The 23,795-nt window shown below is 41.5% G+C and overlaps 1 protein-coding gene across 1 annotated transcript in view; it reads left to right on the top strand.

Moving 5' to 3' along the window:
• The window catches only part of MYO1D (myosin ID), a 354,052-nt gene that overhangs the window by 85,071 nt on the left and 245,186 nt on the right, over nt 1-23,795 (top strand). The window contains exons 2-10 of the mRNA XM_042966688.1: nt 4,752-4,960; nt 6,910-7,003; nt 8,884-9,049; nt 10,476-10,529; nt 11,994-12,089; nt 16,124-16,240; nt 17,933-18,136; nt 21,754-21,899; nt 21,977-22,091. Of these exons, the coding sequence (XP_042822622.1) occupies nt 4,752-4,960; nt 6,910-7,003; nt 8,884-9,049; nt 10,476-10,529; nt 11,994-12,089; nt 16,124-16,240; nt 17,933-18,136; nt 21,754-21,899; nt 21,977-22,091 (1,201 nt within the window). The remainder of the gene's footprint in view (nt 1-4,751; nt 4,961-6,909; nt 7,004-8,883; nt 9,050-10,475; nt 10,530-11,993; nt 12,090-16,123; nt 16,241-17,932; nt 18,137-21,753; nt 21,900-21,976; nt 22,092-23,795) is intronic.

The following is a 23,795-nucleotide window of genomic DNA, read 5'->3' as shown; positions in this document are numbered from 1 at the left end:
ATCCTGTTCCTCATCACACTCTCAGCTACTGGTTTTAGCATGCACTGATAATTCTCTAACTCAACGCCATTCCTTTTGTATTTCTTGTAATTCCACCGTAAGGAAGAGCTTTTACTTCTCCAATTCACTTCTATTTTATATCAGTACGGACTCCTAGATTCTTATTTTATTCGGGGGATTATAATGTCACTGACATTACTTGTTGTAGTGCTCATGTGGTTCCAGCTTGGGCCAGTGGGAGCCTTTTACGCGGATTCCTGTTTCTTTTGCTATGTCCCTGTCATTCTTTGAGTACTTCCCTACATTCTAGCTCAACAAGACATTCCAGACTCATCTTGTACTTCCCCTGCCCCAGCTCCAGAATTAGCTTTTCTCTAAGGATCCCTGGGTCCTTTTAGTTAAGAAGAATAGTGTACAAGCCAACATCTGAGTGTCCTTGCTTCTGAGCTCCCTCAGAGGGCAGAGCTAGGAAATGTGTGCTCACGTCCACATCTCTCTCTCTCCCTCTCCCCTCCCTTCAAGCCCCTGCACCCCACCAGTTTGAACTGATACCTCCAGTTCCAAGTCAGTCCTGCATACGTTGCAGCTTCCTTCCCTAACAGTGAAAAACATGTCCCAGAGGGTGAGTCAGAGTAGATACTATTTTAATTATATTTTCCTGGAATATAAATTACTGTTTGTATCCAGAGTACATGAAATTGCCCATGTGAAAGGAAAGGTTATTTTCAGTTGAGCATAAGGATGTGGCCCATTAAAAACTAGGTGATATCCTGCTGTATTTAATCTCCCCTCCTCCCACTTTTGAAAGTCATAAGGAAATAAGAGAAGTGAAACTAAGTACATAAATTAAAAAAAAAAGTAATGATGGTAGGCGATTTAAAGTCTTCCATACTTGACGGCCTAAATTTTCTCTATAAATAGGGTGCAAACCATTTGCTGAGAAAATGGAGGGGGGGCTAAGGGGACTCATTTATTCCTTCCTTTATTTTTTGATTCATCGAATATTTAACCATCCCCTGTAAGTTCCAGCACTGTATTGCATGCTGAAGATAAAGCCATGAACAAGGTAAATATGGACCGTATTCCTCTGGAGACAGAAAGTAAACCAACAAGAAGCTACTTATGGTAACTACCATAGAGGAAACAAGTGTGGGATGATGGTGGATAGGGGCAGTTTAGATGGGGAAGGATCTTGTTTTATTCTTGGCCAGAGCAGTCATCAGGAGTGGTTGACGTGAGGTAAGCCAATATCGGGATGTCAGATTGGCTTGACTTTAAGACTTCCCATTGAAAAGATTTAAGGATAGGAATGAGCAATTAGATTTATATTTTGTGGAGAATGGTTTAAGAGGGAGTCCCGCCAATGAAGGTGATACCTGCGATGGGGAAGACACCTGTGACTCCATACTCTTGCTAACATTGTTCACTGTCAAAATTCCTCATGTGTAGGTGGAGAATTGTACCCTGTTGTTGGTTTGATTTGCATTTCTTTAAACATGAAGTGAAACTGAGACACTTTCATAGAATTTATTTTGGTATAACTAGTCGTATTAGTTTCCTAGAGTTGCTATAACAAAATACCACAAACAAAATTGCACAAATGGGGTGGCCTAAAAATAAGGTCAGACATTTCTTGTCTCACAGTTCTGAAGACTAGAAGTCCAACATCAAGGTGTCAGCAGGGCCAGGGTCGGTCTGGAACTGGTGGGGGAGAAATCCTTCCTTGCTTCTGCCTAGCTTCCCACGGTGACGTTGGCTCGCAGCTGCGCCTGTCACCTCTGTCATCGCGTGGTGTCCTCCCCGTCTGTCTCAGTCTTCCCATGGCATTTTCCTCTTCTCATAACCCAGTCGTGTTGGATTAGGGCCCACTCTAATGACCTCATCTTGATCACATCTGCAAAAACCCTGTTTCTAAATAAGGTCACTTTCACGGGTACCAGGGATTAGTACTTCAGCATATCTTTTGTGGGGGAGAGCACAATTCAAGGCATCACGCTGATGATCTATGGATTTTGTTTTTCCAGGTGGCTGACCTGTTTTCTGACACTCTCTATCGACATACATTCTTGGTGTAATTGTTTGCCGTTTTGAAATGTCACCATTATCACACCAAAGTCTTCAGAGACCCAGTCACGTGATCTCCATTATCTCCCTCTTCTATACTGCTTTCTACTTGAACTTTGTTTTTCCACTTCATTTTGCTTGCTTTTCTTCCTGCCTGTATGTTCAGCAGTATCTGTTCCCATTCTAATATCTTTATATATATATATATATATATATATATATATATATATATATGTATATTTTATTTTGAGAGAGAGCACATGAGCAGGGGAGGGGCACATGGAGAGGGAGACAGAGAATCCCAAGCACAGTCCCTGCTGTCAACACGGATCCCACGGACCAGGAGATCGTGACCTGAGCTGACCAACTTAACCAGCTGAGCCACCCAGGCGCCCCTCATTCTGATGTCTTTTAATGTGGACTTCATTTCTGTGGGGTTTTCTCCTCTTTCTGTTGTTTCCCTGAGCTCTTTGGTTTCTCATCTCCTGTTTCAAAAAAATAGTTTTAAACATTTTTTCTCTATTTTTTTAAAAAAGTTTATTTTGCCAGAGAGAGAGGGAGATCATGCGAGTTGGGGAGGAACAGAGAGAGAGAGAGAGAGAGAGAGAGAGAGAGAGAGAGAGAGAATCCCAAGCAGGCTCCTCACCGCCAGCGCTGTGCCCCATGTGGGTCTCCATCTCACAAACTGTGAGATCACCACCTGAGCCGAAATCAAGAGTTGGAGGCTCAACCAACAGAGCCACCCAGCTGCCCCTGGTCTCTCTATTTTTAAGTGGTGTTTTCTTGGTTTTTAGAGGGCTATATTTTCTTTATGTGTTTTGCTTCCATGCAGAAATATTTTTCCAAAGTTTTTCTCCTTTATGACATACCTATTTTTCATGGGTATTCTTGATCTGCCTTTTGTCCTATCAGTTTCTTTGCCTAGTTTTTCTTATCATGTCTTATCCTGGGCCCCATTCTGGGTCACTTTTGATTATTACCATATTTGAGTAAATGTGGTTGGATTATTTAGTTATTGGATTAGTTATTGAAAGAGAGTATGTGGAATGACCAGTAGATAGCTGAGTTTGGGATCATTATTATTTTTTTTAATCTTTTAAATTTATTTTTGAGAGAGACAGAGAGAGTGTGCATTAGCAGGGAGAGGCAGAGAGAGAGGCAGGGAGAGAATCCCAAGCAGGCTCCTCACTGTCAATGCAGAGCCCTCTGCGGGGCTCCCACCCACAAACTGAGATCATGACCTGAGCCAAATCAAGGCTCGGACGCTTAACCGACTGAGCCACCCATGCTGAGTTATTTCTCACTTTGACTGAAATGGCAAGAAGTTTGCCTGACTCGCAGGCAAGCCCTGTGAGCATGCCATGAGACATCTGGGAGGTAAGGTGGCACCTGTTTTCACTGCTCAATATCACCTGCTGCAGAGAATCGTACCTGCTTTTTCTCTTTTGCCTCACCACACGGACAGTGTAATGCGTTACAATTGCATTGTAATTGATTGCAGTGTAATTGCAACAACGTAATGTCTACTCATTTCTTCATTCAGTCCCATCTTGCAACTAACTATTCAGAAGTGCCAAATGGGACTCCTTTTGTCCCACAGCCACCAGCACCCTGAGACTCTGCCATTCTCAGAGAAGATGGTTGGTTTGTCCCCTGGAGAACCGCAGCCTCCTGTGAGGGGCGCTCTGCTCCGGAGCCTGCACGTGCAAAGGTGCCTGCTCCCTCTCGGCAGCCTCCCTCCCCCGCGTCTACTTTTCACGGCACCTTGCAACTGTTCTTCCTAGGTCATGTTTCCAGCTGTCTCACAGAAATAAAAGCACTGAGTTGTAAGATTATGTGTCAGGAGTATTTCCTACAGTATTATTCATAATAGCAGGAAGCAAGGGGAATGATTGACTAGAGAATGATAATCTATACCATGGAATTTTAGGCCATCATTTAAAACAATGAATTTGAGGGGCACCTGGGTGGCTTAGTCAGTTGGGCATCCGACTTCGGCTCAGGTCATGATCTCACGGTTCATGGGTTCGAGCCCCGCGTTGGGCTCTGTGCTAACAGCTTGGAGCCTGGATGCTGCTTCGGATTCTGTGTCTCCCTCTCTCTCTGCCCCTCCCCTGCTTGCACTCTGTCTCTTTCTCTCTCAAAAATAAACATTAAAAAAACTTTTTTTGAAATTTTTAACAATGAATTTGATGTATGCCAGAAGCGTCTCCTCTATGACTCTCTGTGTTATGAATTTTAGTGTTCTTATTCCTTTACTGACATTTTAGTGCAGATTCAAGAGGGAAAAAAAAAAGAAATGTATTTGGACAGTTTTCTTTATAATTGAAAATCTGGCTAAGTAGATTCCAAGACCTGCTTTATCTTCTGTTTCTCCTTTTACTAGAGTTCTTAGTAGCACCTACTTATCCTTTCATATTTCAGAAATAGGAACTATCCAGCCCACAAAAAATTAAATTCTTTCTTCTTTCCTGGCTTTTAACTCCTACTGGTCTTTTCTGCCAGCAACATCTGAAGGGGCACAACCTAAGCATTGTCTCTAAAATTAAATTCGGAATTAACGAAATGTCAGTTCAGAAACCATTCCCGGGATATTTGGATTTTGTTGGAAATGAGGCTCTTCGGAAAGACAGTGTTTCTTTGTAACCATAGCTGTTCCTTTTTCCATCTCTTTCGGTCCTGTGCAGATTTGAAAAAGGGCGTATCTACACATTCATTGGAGAAGTCGTTGTTTCTGTGAATCCTTACAAGTTGCTGAACATCTATGGGAGAGACACGATTGAGCAATATAAAGGACGTGAGCTGTACGAGAGACCGCCTCATCTTTTTGCAATTGCTGATGCTGCTTACAAAGCTATGAAGAGGCGCTCAAAAGACACTTGTATTGTGATATCAGGTATTCAGAGGGGATCCCCTGTACTTTCAGGGTCAAAATCCATTTAACTTAGTAGGTACTCAAGGATCCAAACTGTTGAATAGATCTTTTTTGAAGTTAGAAAGGTAAGCAATTTTACCGGAGAAAAAAAAAAAGTACAGTGAGCATTAACCAAGAAATCCTTTCTGACCAAAGTGTAGTCTCGGTTCATTTGCAAATACACGTTACGTGTGGATGGGCTTCTGGTCAATTTTGTAGACTGAGCCAACATGCAAGATTCTTCCTCTCACCTCAAAGACATAAAAGTACTGGATAAAATGTTAACAAAAAGTCATTTTAAATAATAGCAGAATGAAACCAAGAAAATGAAATCCTGAGTTACCAAAAATGAAGAATGAACTCAAAGTCGGATTGGTGAAAGGGACCATACAGGCATGGGGACCAGGGATGGGCTCTCAGATCCAGAGGCTGGAGCTCTAAAGCCTGAAGAGCAGAGAGACAGGTGATAGACTCTGTGTGCCCGAGAGCTGGAGCTAACCCCTCTGAGTAAAGCTGAGCTCTTCGAGGAATCTTGTGTAGTGAATTGAGGACAGGGAAAGTATCTGCCCGCTGACCCAGGATGGCCTCTCCCAAACTGTGGGAATTTATTTTGGTGCTAATAATACCTCACATCTGCATTAGGGGCTTTATACTTTTAAAACTACTTTTTTGATCTTTATTCCATTTTGGTTATCAAAACTGTTGGGTGGCAGGACAGTTGTGTTTCTACTTCATAGATGAGAATATTAAGGGTCAGAGGAGTTATGTAACTTAATGTTGGAGAATTATATCCTAGGACTATGTTGTATCAAATGATGAAAGCAATATTGCCTGATTATAAAAGAAAGAAGGGAGCAAACAATCATGTAAGTGTTTAAGAGCAAAAGCCCCTTCCCTCTGAATAACCTGTTACCCCCAAAACTTCAGCAGTAACAGCTGTGAATTTAGTGTTGGTCCTTTTATACATTTTTTCTGTATATTATACATAGAGTCACACATGCATATGAAATTGTATTATAAACATATTACAGAATTACGTTATAAACGCTATTACATGTGTTTTTCCATTTAACAACACAGAGTGGGCACTTTTCCTTAGCATACCTCTACGGAAGCAGGGGGTTCTCAACAGTTGTGCAGGATTCCATTGAATAGTTGAATCATTTATTTGCCTCTACTGACAGGCATTTTATTTTCAGACTTCAGCTGTGACACATAGTATAGTCTGCAGAAACACTCCTTAAACCTTTGAAGATTATTATTATTATTATTCGATTATATTCATATTTTTAGTATTTCTGTAGTATAAATTTCTACAGGTGGAATTCTTGAGTCAGGAGGCATGTACATTTAACAATTGGGTAGCTCATTCTAAACTGATCCCTTCTTCCCACATTACACCAGCTGTCATGCTCTCTCTGTGACACCGTGTCTGGAGCCTGCTGTTTTGTTTTGCTTTGTTTTCACCAAAATTACTCTAACTTTAATTTTCTGGAGGAATTATTTCATCCTCATGAAGATTAAAAGAAATGTGCTATAGAGAATAAGGTTTTATGAATTTAGCCATGGCCACTGTTTGAGGCACTAGCTTGTTGCTTTTCTGCTATACTCAAGAGTCACAGCCGAGTACAAAGACTTTGGTCTAAGGAATTTGTTTATCACAGTTTATCTCTTGATATTTTTGTGCTAAATCTTAATTGGTAATCTACTTGTTATTTTACTTCTATAGTAGTTTTACTTTTTTTTCCAACATTTTCAGATCTGTTAGAACCCATACCATATCAAGATAGGAGGAAATAACTCATAAAAGCAAACAATGAAACGTAAAGAATTTTAAGTAACTAACATCAGAATTTGCAATTATTCTAGTAAAAACTAGCTTCCTCTTGGTTTAAGTTACAGTGTTAAGCCTTGCACAATTTTTCCCCCAGGGGAGAGTGGAGCTGGTAAGACTGAAGCCAGTAAGTACATTATGCAGTACATCGCGGCCATCACCAACCCCAGTCAGAGAGCAGAGGTTGAAAGGTAAGGGCGGAATAAAAATGGGGAGACATGCTGATCGGAGCTTCATTTTCTTTCTTTTCTTTTTTTTAAACATTTATTTATTTTTGAGAGAGACAGAGACAGAGCACGAGTGGAGGAGGGGCAGAGAGAGAGGGAGACACAGAATCCGAAGCAGGCTCCAGGCTCTGAGCTGTCAGAGACCCCGATGCAGGGCTCGAACTTGTAAACCCTGAGATCATGACCTGAGCTAAAGTTGGATGCCTAACTGACTGAGCCACCCAGGCGCCCCATTTTTCTTTTCTTTTCTTTTCTTTTCTTTTTTTTTTTTTTTTTATGTTTATTTTTGAGAAAGAGTGCAAATGGGGAAAGGGCAGAGAGAGAGGGAGAGAGAGAATTCCGGTCAGGCTCCATGCTGTCAGCATAGAGTCCATGAACCCACGAACTGTGGGTTCGAACTCACGAACCGTGAGATCATGGCCTGAGCTGAAGTTGGACATTTAACCCACTGAGCCACCCAAGCGCCCCAAGGAGACATTTTTCTTAATTGTGACACATCCCACTTATCATTCGGACTTTGCAATCTCCTATAACAAGGATAAGAATGTAAGTTATCTTAATTTCTGTGGCAGCTCAGGAGAATGACTGGCTGAGAACTAACTTCATTTTGTTTTTAAACTCAGTTGGTATAGTAGAGTAAGGCCTTTGTAGATTTACTAGTCTTTCATGAGCATATCTCACCAGAGTTTTAAAGATAATTGCCTTGGGGCTCCTGGGTAGCTCAGTTGGTCATGATCTCAACGTTTGTGAGTTCAAACCCCACATTGGGCTCTGTACGGTCAGCAGAGCCTGCTTTGGATCCTCTGTCTCTAACAAACACAAAGATAGTTGCCTTTGTTTACCATAAGTGTGGAATCGCCCCTCCCCACATTTTAAACGTATACTTCTGTGTGTTGTGGTGTGTGTGTGTGTGTGTGTGTGTGGAGAGAGAGAGAGAGAGAGAGAGGAGGTTGTGGGGTCACTTAAGGCGGTAGTGGGTTGGCTGCATTCGGTTATTTCAGCGGCCACAGTTATTTCTATAGCAGGCATGCTTGTGTGCGGGTACAAGAGGAATTCTGTCAGTGAAATAAAAACAAAGACTTAAGGTCTAGCATGAAGTTAAAAAGTATCCACTGGGAGACACTGCTCCCTAGAAAGTTAGCATTCATTGAATAAAGAATGAATTAAGTAACTGATACAATGGAGAGATTTCATTCAAACAAAATGAGCGATTTCTAAACTAATAAAGACTGTCTTTATAATGTATAACTAAATGCAATAAATTTCAGTGTTTTAGGCTTTACAAACAAGTACTTTTAAAAATTGTATCATTTTCTGTGTCACCCATTCTTTCTCTTGAGAACATATCTTTTTTTAAAGATTTTTCTTTATACAAATAAAACATGTTCACTTAAACTAAAAATTATAGTCTTTTGTCCCAGGTGGAAGGTCCCTGAAATCCCACTCTGTAAACTCCTCCCCTGTCAACCTAGGAAACTATAGTGAAGTGTACTCTTCCCTCCAGCCTTTAAGCATCGACTAACGTATGTGCATATACACATACACTCACGCATACACACGCACAGTCCCTGCCACACATATTATTTTGCAACTTAATTTCTCCTTCATTAACATGTTCTGTGGACATCTGTCTCCATCAGTTCACACTGTAGTACGAAAACAGTTACTTTTACCCAACCCTGTTGGTGGGCAGTTAGGGTTGACCGGTTTGTTTTACTGTCGCTAATAACGCTGCTGTCAGCATCTTCGTATGAACCTTTGGATGTGCTTTAACAAAATCTAGTTTTCTAAAAGGCTCGGCCTGGAAAACTCTCTATAAGGACTCTCATTTATCTGTGTTCAAGAGTGAAGAATATGTTGCTCAAGTCCAACTGCGTCTTGGAAGCTTTTGGAAATGCCAAAACCAACCGTAACGACAACTCAAGCAGGTTTGGAAAATACATGGATATCAACTTTGATTTCAAGGGGGATCCTATTGGTGGACATATCAATAACTACTTATTGGAGAAGGTAAAATGTGTTTAACGTCTGAGGGTAATGTTTTCGGGTGCTGAATTTTGTTTAAACCTAATAGTGCTTATAGAATTTCTAGAATGACTTCAAAGTAGCTTTTAATCCTACTCTGCCTCCCTTCGTGCTTCTCAGTCAGCTTTCATGACAAGATATTCTCCTTTTGTGTTCTTATTAGTTCTTAGGATATCAGGTTGGGAAAGGCTCGAGCTTTGTAGATAAGGATTTAGGGGCGTTTGTGGTGGGGGCGGGAGTGGCATTCGAGTATGTGCCACCCTCCGGGTGAGGTCTGGCCAAAGACCAAGCCAGGACTAATCATTTCCACTCTGGTGACACAACCATCTCCCATGTGTCATCTTATTGTTTTCCTTAGTGCACCACAGGACAGCTTAGTGGGTCCAGTTTCTGAAATTACACTCTTCTCACAGAATCATGCCCGTACAACAATCTTTTATAACTGAGATATAATTGACCTTTCACATTGTGTATGTTTAAGGTATACAACATATTGATTTGATATTCCCATCTATATTAATTTGAATCTCATTTTCTTCTGGTTTCTATTCGTAGCATCCTTTATGGCAGTGTAATGCAGTATAATCAAATTTTTAAGTTTATTTATTTATTTTGAAAGATACAGCATGGGGGGGGGGGGGGGTTGGCGAAGAGAGAGAATCCCAAGCAGGCTCCACACTCAGCATGAAGCCCGACCCGAGACTCAGTTCCACGAGTGTGAGATCACAACCTGAGCCAAAATCAAGAGTCAGACATTCAGCCAACTGAGCCACCTAGGTGCCCCAATATAATCTATTTTTTTTGTTAAGTTGAAGTCAGACTGGTAAGGAAGTAAGTGTTTTTGTCAGTGTCAGTTACAAAAGGACTGGAAATCCCAGGTATTATCAGTCTTTTTCCAAAATGTTTTAGGGCTTCACTTTATGTACCTAGTCAATCAAAAGGACCCCTTTGAATGAACATACATTTTGAGCCCTCTCAGAGCAGCCTTTTGGGAGCCATCTAAGGCAGGGGCCTTTACAGACTGATCTTGCTCAACTGATTTTCCTACAGGATATAAGGCATTGCTCTGAAATGCCTGCCAGACCCTGGGGGAAGGCAGTGTTGTGAATATTACTCCCTAAACATTCCTTCCTGTTTTCCCACTTCCAATCCTCCTTCCCCCAAAAATTCCATCTTTAGGCTCCAGGTTAAAAAAAAAAAAAGTTTCATTTTCAGAAAGTTTAGGGAACTCTGTTTTAAGCAGTAAAAAGAATATTAAAAATTGCACAGAGGAGGCCTAGTTTTAGGTGGGTAATCCATGGGGTCTGTTAGGACATTTAAATGCACTGTTGGTATACGATTTCCTGAGAATTGTGGCTTTTTGTTCTTGAGGTGCGTTCTCAGATTAACGATTTCATGTGGTGTTTTTTAGTCTCGAGTGATTGTGCAACAGCCAGGAGAAAGAAGCTTTCATTCTTTCTATCAGGTTAGTATTTGCTGTTGTGCAGGTAATCGATCATTTGCCCAGTTGTACCAAGGATGAATATTCTATATCCGGGCTCTGCCCTGTCCTGGGCCTCCATTGCCTCCGTTGGCCCACAACACATTACACATGTGCACACGTGCACCCCACCCCCCCAACCCATATGCTGCTTCTGAGATGTGATGAGCGTGATCGTTATAAAGAACTAGTCACATGACTGACTACCTTGGTTGAGCATCACATTTCTTTGCAATGTAGAGAATAGTTTAATATCTATAAAGGCTTTTGAAGTGGTAAGTTCCGAATATGTTAAATTAATTGTGTTTTATTTTTGATAGAAGCTGTTGTTCCCATATTTGGGAGCCCCACGGATAGCAATACAACTTCAGTTTTATTTTGCTCATGGAGGCTATAAAGCAAGATGATTACTTAAAATGATTATGAACACAAGGGAGGATTGTCTTCTTTATCCCATCAAAGCTGTGGTTGCTTAGGAAAAAAATCTAATACGTCTTTTGAGAATGCTTTTAGGGTTTAAGGCAAGATCTTTTAAAATAGCCTTTCTGTTAGCAAGTCTTCATGTTCAGAGAACAAGTATGATACATTATTACAATTTTTAAAGCCAAAAGTAATATAAACCAGTGCTAATAAATAAAGCGGGTGATCCAATGAAGCAGTGCTGTTTGGGATTTGTACAAAGAGAAACTATAAATCAGTAAGATTGATTTCCCTGTGGAAACTGTCTCTGCGGGTAATTGAGCGGTGACAGTTGAAGTTGAATACAATTCAGCGGAGTTCAGTTTCTTCTAGGGAACTGCTTTAAGGGTGCTCGTTCGTATGTACAAATTCTGGTGTATTTAGTTTAAAAGATCACTTTTCAAAATCTGATAATTATACCTTTTAAGTAAAACAAAGCATACAGTGTAGTGTAGAGAGTTTAAACATGCTGCCTTCCAAAGGCATGTTCTATATAGAAAAGCTACCCATATTGTGCTTGTGTTTTTGTTGACGATTCACCATGTTTTCATTCAACTATTTTTCTAACAAATGTAGAAGAGTTCTTTTTATTTCTAGAACCCATAACTTCTCCCCAGTATTTTTCCCACTGGATGAAAGTGTTAAAATTGGTCTTTGTTCAACACTGCAGCCATGGTTATTTATCCGGTGGTGCTCCTGCCTTGGATACAGAGATTGATGAGGAGAGGCTGTGTGTTTCCAGTGTGGTTCAGCATGTGACTCTCTGCTGATGCCTCTTACTTCTGTGGCAATATTGACTTTTTCTGAATTCTGAAACGCAACCCGATCCTGTCTAGATAATGAGGCTGTTTAGCAAGTGTCCATCACAACCCACAGGCACCTGTTTGACAAATGACCATAGCAAAAACAAGATTACCATTGTCAGAATGTTTGCTGTAATTGGTTGTGTGAGTATCTTACCAATTTATTTCTAATTAAATATTTTTTCAGCTACTCCAAGGAGGTTCAGATCAGATACTACGCTCTCTACATCTCCAGAAATCCCTGTCATCTTACAACTATATCCGCGTAGGAGCTCAGTTAAAGGTAAGGGCTTCTTCTCTGAGTTGTAGAATCAAAGAATCAGAGGGGACATTAAGTAAAAGTCTAGTCCAGCCTGATGCCTTTAAGCAAATGAGTGACTCTTTTCTTCTTCTGGTTTTTAAATTCTCGCGGACAGAGATTCACTGCATTGTTGGTCAGCAACTTCACTCAACAACCATTTCTGTATTTCATCACCATCTGATGGGAAAGAAGTTTCTGTCTTGTGATCTTGTATTTTCTTTGAACTTTTAACCCTATTCCTTTTGACACTATAAAAAGATTGATAGGACAAGGAAATCCACCTCAAAAGAAGATACCGTATGATTTGGCCACAGGCGAGTTGGGAAGACAGAAGGAACGTTAAAAGCACTTTGGTTGAAAATGAGAATCAAAGATCTCCATTCACTATTATTTCAAGTATTGACTTTAACGTATACATAGTTTTGTGACCCCTGGAACGTTTCTATTCAGCCTCCAAAATTTTCCACTTTTTTCCTCTTCATTTGCATGCGGGTCCTTTGCACTCACATATCAGATGCTTTTCTCCTTTTTTATTTCTAATTAGTTTCCTGCCAGTCACTTTACAACTAATCCTAATAACATAGTGGTTTGTTGATGGTGGGTTATAAAATGGTAATTACAATATTATCCTGTTTTGTTAGGGGAAAGGTGTATAAATACATAAAGTAAGCTATGGAGGGAAATAGACCAAGGTTTTAATTACTGATTCAGGTTGGATGAGGTTACAGGTACATGTTCTTTTACTCTTTCATATCTTAAATTTCTTCTATAATAAAAAATACATTGCTTTTGTAGTCAGAGGAAAAATAAAAGAATTTATGAAAGTAAAGGATCCAAGGTGTGGGAGGTGTTTGGTTTTGTTTTTTTTCTTATTATTATTCATCTGAAGCAAATTATACCTGCATTGCTGATTTAGCCATATTTTTATTGCCATGCATGGAAAGAAATGATATTTAGACTTTCACGATTAATTTTCCATTGTTTGACATTCAAGTTGCCTAGTTGTTTTGTTTTGTTTGCTTTTACAGTCATCTCAGAGCAGGATGTTTGGGTGAAAGTTAATTGAAAACAAGACAATAGAGGGCAACATTCGAGCTTTGAGCTTTCTGAGAGTAGGTGAGCGGCCCTCAAAGACCAGAAGGGGATTATGAAACCGGCACTTAAAAAGCCCATGACCAGAGGGGCTCCTGGGGTTTCAGTCGATTACACGTCCAACTCTTGGTTTCAGCTCAGGTCATGGTCTCGTGGTTCCTGAGTTTGAGCCCCGTATGGGGCTCTGTGCTGACAGCTCAGAGCCTGCTTGGGATTCTCTCTCTGCCCCTCCCCCACTTGTGCTCTTTCTTTCTCAAAATAAATAAACATTAAAAAAAGGAAAAAGCCAGTGACCAGAAATGTTCCTCTTTAATCAAATTGTCTTATTGACCAAATTACTTTGGACCCGGTCATGTGGCACCCCCACAGAAAGCCTTTGCTCTAAGCTAAATGTAGCTTGGGTTCCCTTTTCCAAGAGTTTCCCACTCCTCTTTTCTCTGCCTTCCTTTTTCATCCTAACAGAAACAAAAACATAATGTGTGATCATAGTCAAAACCTAAAACACGAAGCACCGGCAGAAAATAAAAATAAATAATAACTAAACTAAATAATAACTAAAGCTTACCATCCAGAGATAGTTATTGATAATGGTTTATGTATATTCTTTTCCTTTCTTTTCTCTTCTTTTTCTAAAGATTTTATTTTTAAGTAATCCTTACATCCAACATGGGCTTGAAATCATCACCCCGAGAACAAGAGTCACATGCTTCACTGACCCAGCCACCCGGGCACCCCTGTGTATATATATTTATGAATGGAATCATGCAGTAAACTCTGATTAAATAAGCTTGCTTTTATTAAATCATAATCATTAATATCTTCCCATTAACAAATATAAGTTAATAGCATGATTTTAGTAACTATAAAGTATTATACTCTGTGTCACAATTTTACTTAACTACCCTAAAATATAGGAATCATGTATATTGAAGATACTTTGGGTTAAAGGGAAGATAAAACTCAGTTAAAAGTCTCCAAAAACAATAAGGAACTTCATTATCTCACATAACAAGAAACCCTGAGATGTGACAGTTCCGGAGTTGGTTTGTTTGTTTTGGTTGTTTGTTTCTTCACCTTAAAACTCCCCCACTTCACTGGATTTGGTTTGTGTGCTTAGGCTGATCTTCCTCACGGTCCCAAAGTGGCAGCAGCAGTTCCAGGAGTCACAGGCAGAGGAAGCGTTCCTGGCTTATGTCCCGTTTTAGCTAGGGAAACCTCATGTCTTTCTTACTGACCAGAATAGCATCACAGGCCCATGGCTGAGCAGTCTCCTGGTCAGAGGAATAGGATCACTGTGATTAGTTTACACCAGTGAAGATTTACCCCTGGAGGCTGGGGGAGCACCAGTCCTGAAGGACACGTGCACTTGGAGAGAGGTGAACAGACCAGGGTTCTAGCAGCCCACACTTCCCCAAGTAGGACATTTTTTCCCCCTAGTTTCTATGCAATTCCAGCACAGTTGCAGCTTCTAATAATACTAATATCTGATACTTGTCAAGGGCTTTTTATGTGCTAGCAACTAAGGAGGCATCTCACGTAATTCTCATTCGGTTCTCACGGCAACCCTGTGAGAAACGGGTTATTATGCCCATTTCACCCATGAGGAAATTGAGACTAGATGAAGTTGAGTATCTTGCCCAAGGTCAGAGAACCAGGAGGTGGAAGAACTTGCCTGGCTGCATCCTGGGTACTAGAGGAACATGTACTCAGAGACCCCTTCCCGTGTCCCTCCTCACGAGATGAGCATTAGGCCAGCTCCTTGATGTCCCATCCAGAGGAGAAATTCACCCAGGAGAGGACCAGTCGGGCTCAGGCCCTCTGGAGCTGCTGCTTTGGGAAGACTTTGGAGATGGACAGCTGACCATCACTTCACTGTGAATTTCTGTAGACGTGTTTGTATTTCCAGCCTGATGGCTGCAGCTCCTCGAGGCTGGTGATTTGTCTTTGAACCCCTGTCTTACTCTGATTGGGCTGCTACAACAAAAGTGCCAAAAGTTGGGTAGCTTTTATACAACTTTATTTCTCACTGTTCTAGAGGCTGGGAAGTCCAAGATAAAGGCACCTGCGGATTTGGTGAGGGCCTCCTTCCTGGTTTATAGATGGAGCCTTCTCTGTGTCCTCACAGGGCGGAAGGGATGAGGAATCTCTGAGGCCTCTTGTAATGGCACCGATCCCACTTCTTGAGGGCTCCACCCTTGTTACCTAATTACCTCCCAAAGGTTCTACTTCCTAATTCCATCACTTTTGGGAGGGCGGGGGGGAGGGGGGGGGTCAGGATTTCAGCATAGGAAGTTTGGAGGGATACAAACATCCAGTCTATAGCAACCCCCAAATCAGGTAGATCTGATGCGCTGCATGCTTGTGAAAAAGTGGTTGTGATCCCAGAATATTCAATAGCCGGCTGAACGATTGAGGCAGGCCGGTTTGCTTTGGGGGGGCCTGCTTTTCCCCACCTGTGAAATAAAAAGCCTGACTGTTCAAGAGACAGAGTGTTATTCCCAGCCTGTACAAAAAGGCTAATTCTAGGGGGAAAAAGCCACTGGCAACAACAGCCAGATGTGTGTCTCAGAGGCTCCCACAGCTGGTATTTCCATTTGTGATTCCACGTCTCATGTTTTCTTCACTTGTGACCGAGTGGCAGTCAGCTTCTGTGAGGCAGCTCAGGACTTGCTCCCTCACTGAAGGTTCCAGACAAGTATGTGATGCTTATTTTGCCTGATGGTGGCCATCTCGCACACAGATGGACATTGCGTGTGCTGAGTGATGTTTCTGCCCCTGAAATAATTTTCATTTTCTTGAGGTACTTGGTGAATTGCTACAACAGCCTCAAGACCTTGGCTAAACTTGAACGTAGTCTCGTAATTGGTAGATGTTCATGTTCGTCTGAAATGTTGGTGACTTAAGTTCTCCGTTTTCATTCGCAGTCTTCCATCAACGATGCTGCAGAATTCAAAGTAGTAGCTGAAGCCATGAAAGTAATTGGCTTCAAACCTGAGGAGATTCAAACGGTGTATAAAATTTTGGCTGCTATTCTTCACCTGGTGAGTAGGGATGCCTTTCAGAATATGTTGCTTCCCTGTGGAGACAGGAGGCTTTTTCAGGAGACTTTGCATTTCCCCTGTAGCTTTCAAAAGTAATTTATATGAAGAAAATTTCTCTCCGTTTTGAAGAAATTGCTGTATCTGTGGTTCTCTCCATCATTTTATCACATTATGAAGGATTTTCTAAGCACTATAGGTTTTAAAACTTAGCTGTAGTTAGTTGTCTTACTGGTACATCAGATTTTCAAGCGTTTAATTCCGAGGATTCACGTATTCAGTAACCACGTGACTACCAGTAGTATAAGCTAAACACTTCTGAACAGAATAAATTTCTAAAAGCACTTGAGACGTAGAATCATCAATTATCAGCACTGGAATTTTGACCATCTCACTTTTCATGTTGGGAAGTGAGCCCTAACAGGGTGGCATGACTGGGTCAAAGGCATAGCCAGGTCACGGTGGCCGACACTGCAGACCGGGTTGGCCAGCTCACAGGTCAGTCATTTTCTCCGATACCACGGCAAACTCAGAGGACACGGGGGTCTGCTTGTCAGATGTCTTTTGTTACCATTTGTGTAATTATAGATGTTGAAAACATAATGAACGTGGAACCTGAGAAAAAATGAGGGACAACATGAGTTCAAATCTGGAATAAAAGTCACCTTTTACTTTAACATGGCAAGATTTAACTTCTAGTGAAATGTGCGGGACCTATATAAAAAGTATTGTAGGGTAATATAACTGTTCTCTTAAAGAAATGTCCCTAACTAGGAAAACTTTAACATTATTAATTGTCCCATTCTTTCAGTCAGTTTATAAATAAGGTGCAACATTATCCTTCAGAAGCCAAACAGGAATTTCATTTTTAAGTTGACACAACGACTCTAGAATTTACCCGGAACAATGAACATGTAAGAAGATCAAATAAATGTACTAAAGAAGAGTAGTAGGGAAGGGGAGGGGGGGGAGAGGGGACGTGACGAATTCTACCAGATTTAAAACGATAGTAAAAGTGACAGTGCTTTACAACTTGTTGCACAAATATATCATCAGATTAATCAACAGATTGGTTCATGTGCCGGACAGTTGGTAGGTGGTTAGTAAATATTTATTGCTTATTGAATAAATAAAATATAGACGGACTCACAAACCTGGAAAGGGGGGGAATTTAATATATACTACAGGTGACATTTTAAATCAGGAGAAAAAGTTTGACCGTTCAATAAATAATATTGGAGCAACTAACTAACCTTCTGAAAAAATAACGTTAAGATTCTTTGCACTACACAGCGACATAAATGCTAAGTGAGTTAGAAGCTTAACCGTAAGGGGGAAAACGGTGTATTAGAAGAAAATATTAAATATACATAAAATCTTTGGAGTGGGAATGGTTTAAGTATGACACAGAGTAAGGGAAACCGTAAAGCAAGAGATTCATAGATGTGACTACATAAAAATGTAAAACCTCTGTCCATCAGAAACAAACACTGCAGATGAAAAGATAGGTGGGTGTCTGGAGAAGAGAGATGGACAGTGCACTAGATTTTTATATAAACGTGATGTGTGTAGGAAATCTGTGCTACAAACAAGGTCACGTTGAATTTTATCTTAAGTTGGCAAATATGTCCCGGATGTAATGTTTCAGAATCTGGCTGGAAATGGTGTGTCTTGTTTTTCTTCACCCTGCTTTAGGGAAATTTAAAATTCGTGGTGGACGGTGACACGCCTCTCATTGACAATGGCAAGGTTGTCTCTATCATAGCAGAGTTGCTCTCCACCAAGACGGACATGGTTGAGAAAGCCCTTCTCTACCGGACGGTGGCCACAGGTCGCGACATCATCGACAAGCAGCACACGGAGCAAGAAGCTAGCTATGGAAGGGACGCCTTTGCCAAGGTGGGATTTTAACTGACACTCTCGCGGGCCTGGTGTCGACAGACCTTTACCAAGGCTGCAGCAGTGGCTTCTTTGTTACCTTCTTGGTCTCCTGTCCACCCACCCCTCTCGCTACTTCTGTGAGGATGTATCCAGACGTTCCTAGAAAGTGGGTTAAGGCTTTGAGAAACCATGCTGTTTGGGGCCATCGCAGTCTCCATAAAACCCCCTGACTGCGAGCGTCATTCTCAGGACACATTCTGAGGAAAGTGAAGCTCACTGACTGGGAAGCTAATGATGGGCCCTCTCCTCGTCCTGCATTTTGCTTTGCTCCGCCAGTGTTTGATGAAGACCACCTCAGGTTCCCCGATGGAGTTCTCATCCCTTGTCTTTAATGGGTCTGTGTGGTGATGGCACCATGATTTATTAGCCATCCTCCTCCTAAGTCATTCACCTTGTTTCCTTTTTCTGCCACGACAGATAATGCTGCCAGATCCGTGTGTGTGTATCCCTCCACACCAGCACTTTTATTTCCGTTGGACAGACTCCCAGGAAGGAGCTCACCAGAGCTCGGGACACACTGATTTTAAACTTTAAATTTACTGAGTTTATGGGTGGACGGCAATACTTGATTATTAACTTTAATTTTCATTGCTAGTGTATTTGAGCGTCTTGCCATATTTTTTTGTAAGGTATTTAAATCCACTCTGAGAATTTCCTGGCAATGTCGTTTGTACATTTTTCTTCAAGGCCGCTCTCATTTTATTGCCAGTTTGTAAGAGCTTGTAACTTTAACTCTTTATCTGTTATCTGCATGGCACATGATTTGTGTCCCCAAGTTTACATTTCCTTGTTTTCTTGGTCTTTTTGCTGGTTGGTTAGGTTGCCGCATATTCTGTTTTTACCCATAGAAGTCTCAGGCTTGGTTTTTAGTCTCAAGAGGAATTTGGACTTATCCGAGTGCAGTGGAGAGTGGGAGATTCTAAGCAGAGGCAGTGACAGCAAGTCTGCGTGTTTAAAACGATGCCTCTGGCTTGAGCATGGCGAATCTTATGGGGGCTGGGGGTGGCAGTGAGGAGACCGTTACAGAGATAGTTCAGCATCCAGGAGAGAGACCATGGCACGTAGTGTAGAAATGGGGAAAAGAGGATGATTTGAGACAGACCGTATTTGGGATGTGAGATCCACAGCCCCTATTTGTCTGGGGAATGATAAAATTAAGGGTTATTCCTAATGTAGTCTGGCTTCAGCCTACGTCTCCTGCTTCCTTCCACACCACACTCCAGCCTCCTTTCTTCATTCCAGTGCTCAGGAATTGCAGCTTGTCATTATCCCTTTCTCCTTCCAGCTGTAGGGCCTCGGCACATGCTGTTGCCTCTGCTTGGATTGCTTTTCTCTCCCCCTCTTTCCCAGCCAACTCTTATTCATCCTTCTGGTCTCAGCCCACTTTCTCAGAGAAGCTTTCCCTGGCCTCTGAACTCCAAACAGGTTAAATTATCCTCAGATCCCACGCAACTCACCTTGAGAGAGAGAGAGATAGAGAGAGAGAGAGAGAGAGAGAGAGAGAGAGAGAGAGAGAGAGAGAAATTCTTTCCTTCATTCTACTCCCTATGCTCCTTGGAGACTGAGACTGTGTTTATGTTTGTTTAGTACTGTGTCTCCAACAACCTGCATGTAGTAAGTACTCAGCAAATATCTGTTGAATGGATGAATGACTAAATTCCTAAATTTCTGGTGTCATTTGTTCTTGGTTAGAAGTAGAGTATGAACAGTTGTCGGAGATGGGAAGATCAGGAGCCTAGCGGTACATGTGTCTGTGACGGCCATGAGACCTCTAGGCATGTTGTCAGGTAGGCTGGCAAGCACAGGAATCTGGCGCTTGGAGGAGAGATCTGCGTTGGGGGAATATTACTATTACATATCGCTATTATTATGTTACTACTGTGTAATATCTAAGGAGATGACTCAGGAGGTGTTAAGAGAGTGAAGAGGACTGAGGCCAGTTAGGGGAGACCCTATCAGAGGTCACCAAGAAGGAGCAGCCAGTGAAATGAAAGGAAAATTAAGGTAGTGACATATCACGAATCCCAGAGAGGAGAGTGTTTCCAGAAAAGGGTGGGAAACCAGGTGGAGTGAGACTGAGCGTCTGACTAAGACATCCATATAGAAGCACAAGAAAGTGCCTACACTGAGGTGTTTGGGGTCCTTGATGAACCATTTCAGGGGAGCGGTGGGAGGTAAGCAGAGCCTAGAGTGGATCAAAGAGTAAAGGGGAGGCGAAAACTGGAGGCAGTTTGTGTAGATGAGTGCAGGTGGAGACAGAGTAGCTGGAGGGAGCTGTTGACGATGAGTGTGCTCAAGATGTGGCACCGCAGAGCATGTTTGTATCAGCACGTGCATGTGTGTGAGTGTGTGGTGCGTCTGTCCACGGGTATCTTTGTGTGAGTGTCCTTGGGTATTGGATATGTGTTTCATTCTCAAGGACTTCAAACTGTGGTCTTTGGTCCAGATCTTTACGTAGCATTATAAATCAGTGTTTATATTTTTAGAATCCATAGGGCTCTACTGGGACATAGATATTAACTCATTGGTTCCCCGTGTTTTTGTTTTTTTTTTTAATTTTAGAGAGAGAGCACACACGAGCAGGGGAGACAGGTAGAGGGAGAGAGAGATTCTTAAGCAGACTCCATTCTCAGTGTGGAGCCCAACACAGGGCTCGATCCCACGACCCTGGGATCATGATCTGAGCCAAAGTCAAGAGCTGGACGCTCAACCGGCTAAGCTGCCCAGGCACCCTGGTTCCCCACTTTTTAATACTGGATGAAACTCACAATAAAGCAATGGAACAAATTCTATAAGGGAGTCGGCCAATTATTGATGTAGCTGGGCACAGAGACACACGTGGGGATGGTGTCGGAACGCCATAATGACTGATAGTAATCTTTAAAAAACCCAAACCATTTACTTGAGTGTTGCATACATCATGTGGTTTTTCTTATTTGGAAAAAATTTGTTTTAATGTTTTACTTATTTTTGAGAGAGATAGAAAGACAGAATGCGAGCAGGGAAGGAGCAGAGGGAGAGGGAGACAAAGAATCCAAAGCCGGCTCCAGGCTCTGTCTGAGCTGTCAGCACAGAGCCTGATGCGGGGTTTCAACCCATGAACCAAAATAGCATGACCTGAGCCAATGTTGGACACTCACCCGACTGAGCCAGGTCAGTGCCCCTTCATCATGTAGTTTTTTTTTTTTTTAATTTTTTTTAATCTTTATTTATTTTTGAGAGGGAGACAGAGTGTGAGCAGGGGGGGAGCAGAGAGAGAGGGAGACACAGGATCCGAAGCAGGCTCCAGGCCCTGATCTGTCAGCACAGAGCCCAATGCGGGGCTCGAACTCACAAACCGTGAGATCATGACCTGAGCCCAAGTCGGACTCTCAACCGACTGAGCCACCCAGGTGCCCCCATCATGTAGTTTTTAAACAGGTGATGTGCACCTCTGATTTTTCTGCTTAGAGTAACAACAGCTACATTGAATGGTAAGGAGAAGGTGGATGGTAATGTAAAACTTACCGCAAATCTAAACAGAAGACTCAGTCCCATGTGGGGACTGAGAATTAATGATGTCGTTTTCCTCACAGGCAATATACGAACGCCTTTTCTGTTGGATTGTTACTCGCATCAATGACATTATTGAGGTTAAGAACTATGACACCACAGTCCATGGGAAGAACACGGTCATCGGTGTCTTGGACATCTATGGCTTTGAAATCTTTGACAACAACAGGTAAACTGGACAAGGTACTTAAAACTCTGTTGTTTATTTTATAATTCTTTGAACCTCATGGATTCCTTTTCCTACAGCTTTGAGCAGTTCTGCATCAATTACTGCAACGAGAAGCTGCAGCAGCTCTTTATCCAGCTGGTTCTGAAGCAAGAGCAGGAGGAGTACCAGCGGGAGGGGATCCCCTGGAAGCATGTGAGTGGGCTTCTCCGGGAAGCACCTTCATGTGCTTCATGTGTCAGCAACAATGTCAGATCTTACCATTTTAGGTGTTTTGTTTTAATCTTCTCGAGTATGTGCAACACGTAAACATTAGCTTCCCTTTTGGAGATAGGCAATTACAAGTCACGTTCAGGGTTGATAGGTGCGACTTCTCTAAGCTGCTGGCCTGCCTTGTTGGTGCCCAGAAATGCTGAGTTACCACCTTTGCACTTTCTAGCTGATGCCACATGGGTTTTCTGGTTTGTATCTGTCTAAGAGAGTTTAGTGTCATTTAGAAGTTACTCGGAGCAGTGACTTTTGCCTTAAATTGGCTGGACTTTGCTTCCAAATTTAGTTTGTCTTCTTGCCTTCCTCTTTCTCCTCTTATTTCTACTCTGTAATCTAAATGGCATTGTTATCTCCAGTTAATATGGTTTATATTCTCTGAAATCCATGCATGGAAACACCTGCATTCACATTTATTTCCATTGGCTTGCCTTCGTGTCACACCTTGTTATCACCTCATGGCCCTTTGTGAACGTTGACAGTTGTTACAGTCAAACAGTTGGAGTGAGGTAGAACCAGTGAGCGGGATTGCCCCAGGACACAGGCCCCAGACGTCACAGCCAAAAAGCATGACTTACTTGGCTCTCTTGTTGCTTACCATTAGACCCCCTGCTTAAGACAGGATGAAACCTACTAAACTTTTCTTTTAAATTTGTATTTTTAAACAGTCTTGAGAACAGACTTGAAAAAAAATGCAAAAACTTTTGAGTTTCCACGTCTCTGTGTTTATAAAACTGTGTTTGTCCTCTTGCCAAATAGAACAGTGTTTTTTAAGTATCCAATGTAATAGTAAAAAGCTATTTGAGGTGTTGTATGTAAATTACTTTTATATTTCTTACCACCTTCCTACTTTCTGTCTCCTCCCATTCAGAAAGGGAGACAGTGGTATAATTAATAGCTGTCCTGCCTCAAATTTCATATTCACCTTCCATCATGTGTTAAACATCAGAATACCATAAACAAATTTTGTTCAAGTATGTTAGTGTAATTTTACCAATTTACAAATGAACCAAAAGGTGTATTATTACTTTATAATAGGATCACCTACAATTTTGATTTACACCGTGAACTCTCGTAGCACATTGGAGATGGAATTCAATTAAGTTTAGATGCAGCTTTCTTTGAACAGATCTGGTGTACAATTTAATACACAGTATAACTGAAGCTTAGATTTTTATAGCAAATTTAATCATGAAACTTATGATTCAGATGTGATTCAAAGATACTGGCCAAAAATACCCTTTAATAATTGGGGTATCCAATTCCACAGGCATAGCTGATAAGGAGAAAAGTCAGCAGTTCTAGTAGGCTATTCCAAACATCTGAAAAAGGAGCAGAAGCCCTAAAAATGCAAAAATCCTTAGCAAAATAAACCAGGAAATAAATGTCCTAGAGGGGGCAAAAAGCTAGATCCAAGGTAATTGTTACTGTACTAACTACATGCCAGGTCTCCCCAAATTAAAATCTCTATTCTGGGTAATTATTTCCTTTAAAAACTCAATTTCTGAACATAGTGATTGATTTTGTTTAATGTTTTTTTATTATGGAAGATTTCAAATACACATAAGAGCAGAGATCGTAATATAATAAACTCCATGGACCCGTCACCCACCATAACAGTTACAGTGGGTT

This window comes from Panthera tigris, chromosome E1, assembly GCF_018350195.1.
Source record: "Panthera tigris isolate Pti1 chromosome E1, P.tigris_Pti1_mat1.1, whole genome shotgun sequence".
NCBI classification, from domain to species: Eukaryota; Metazoa; Chordata; class Mammalia; order Carnivora; family Felidae; genus Panthera; species Panthera tigris.
The sequence above is the reverse complement of the archived record's forward strand: the minus strand, read 5'-3'. Positions and strand labels throughout refer to the sequence as shown.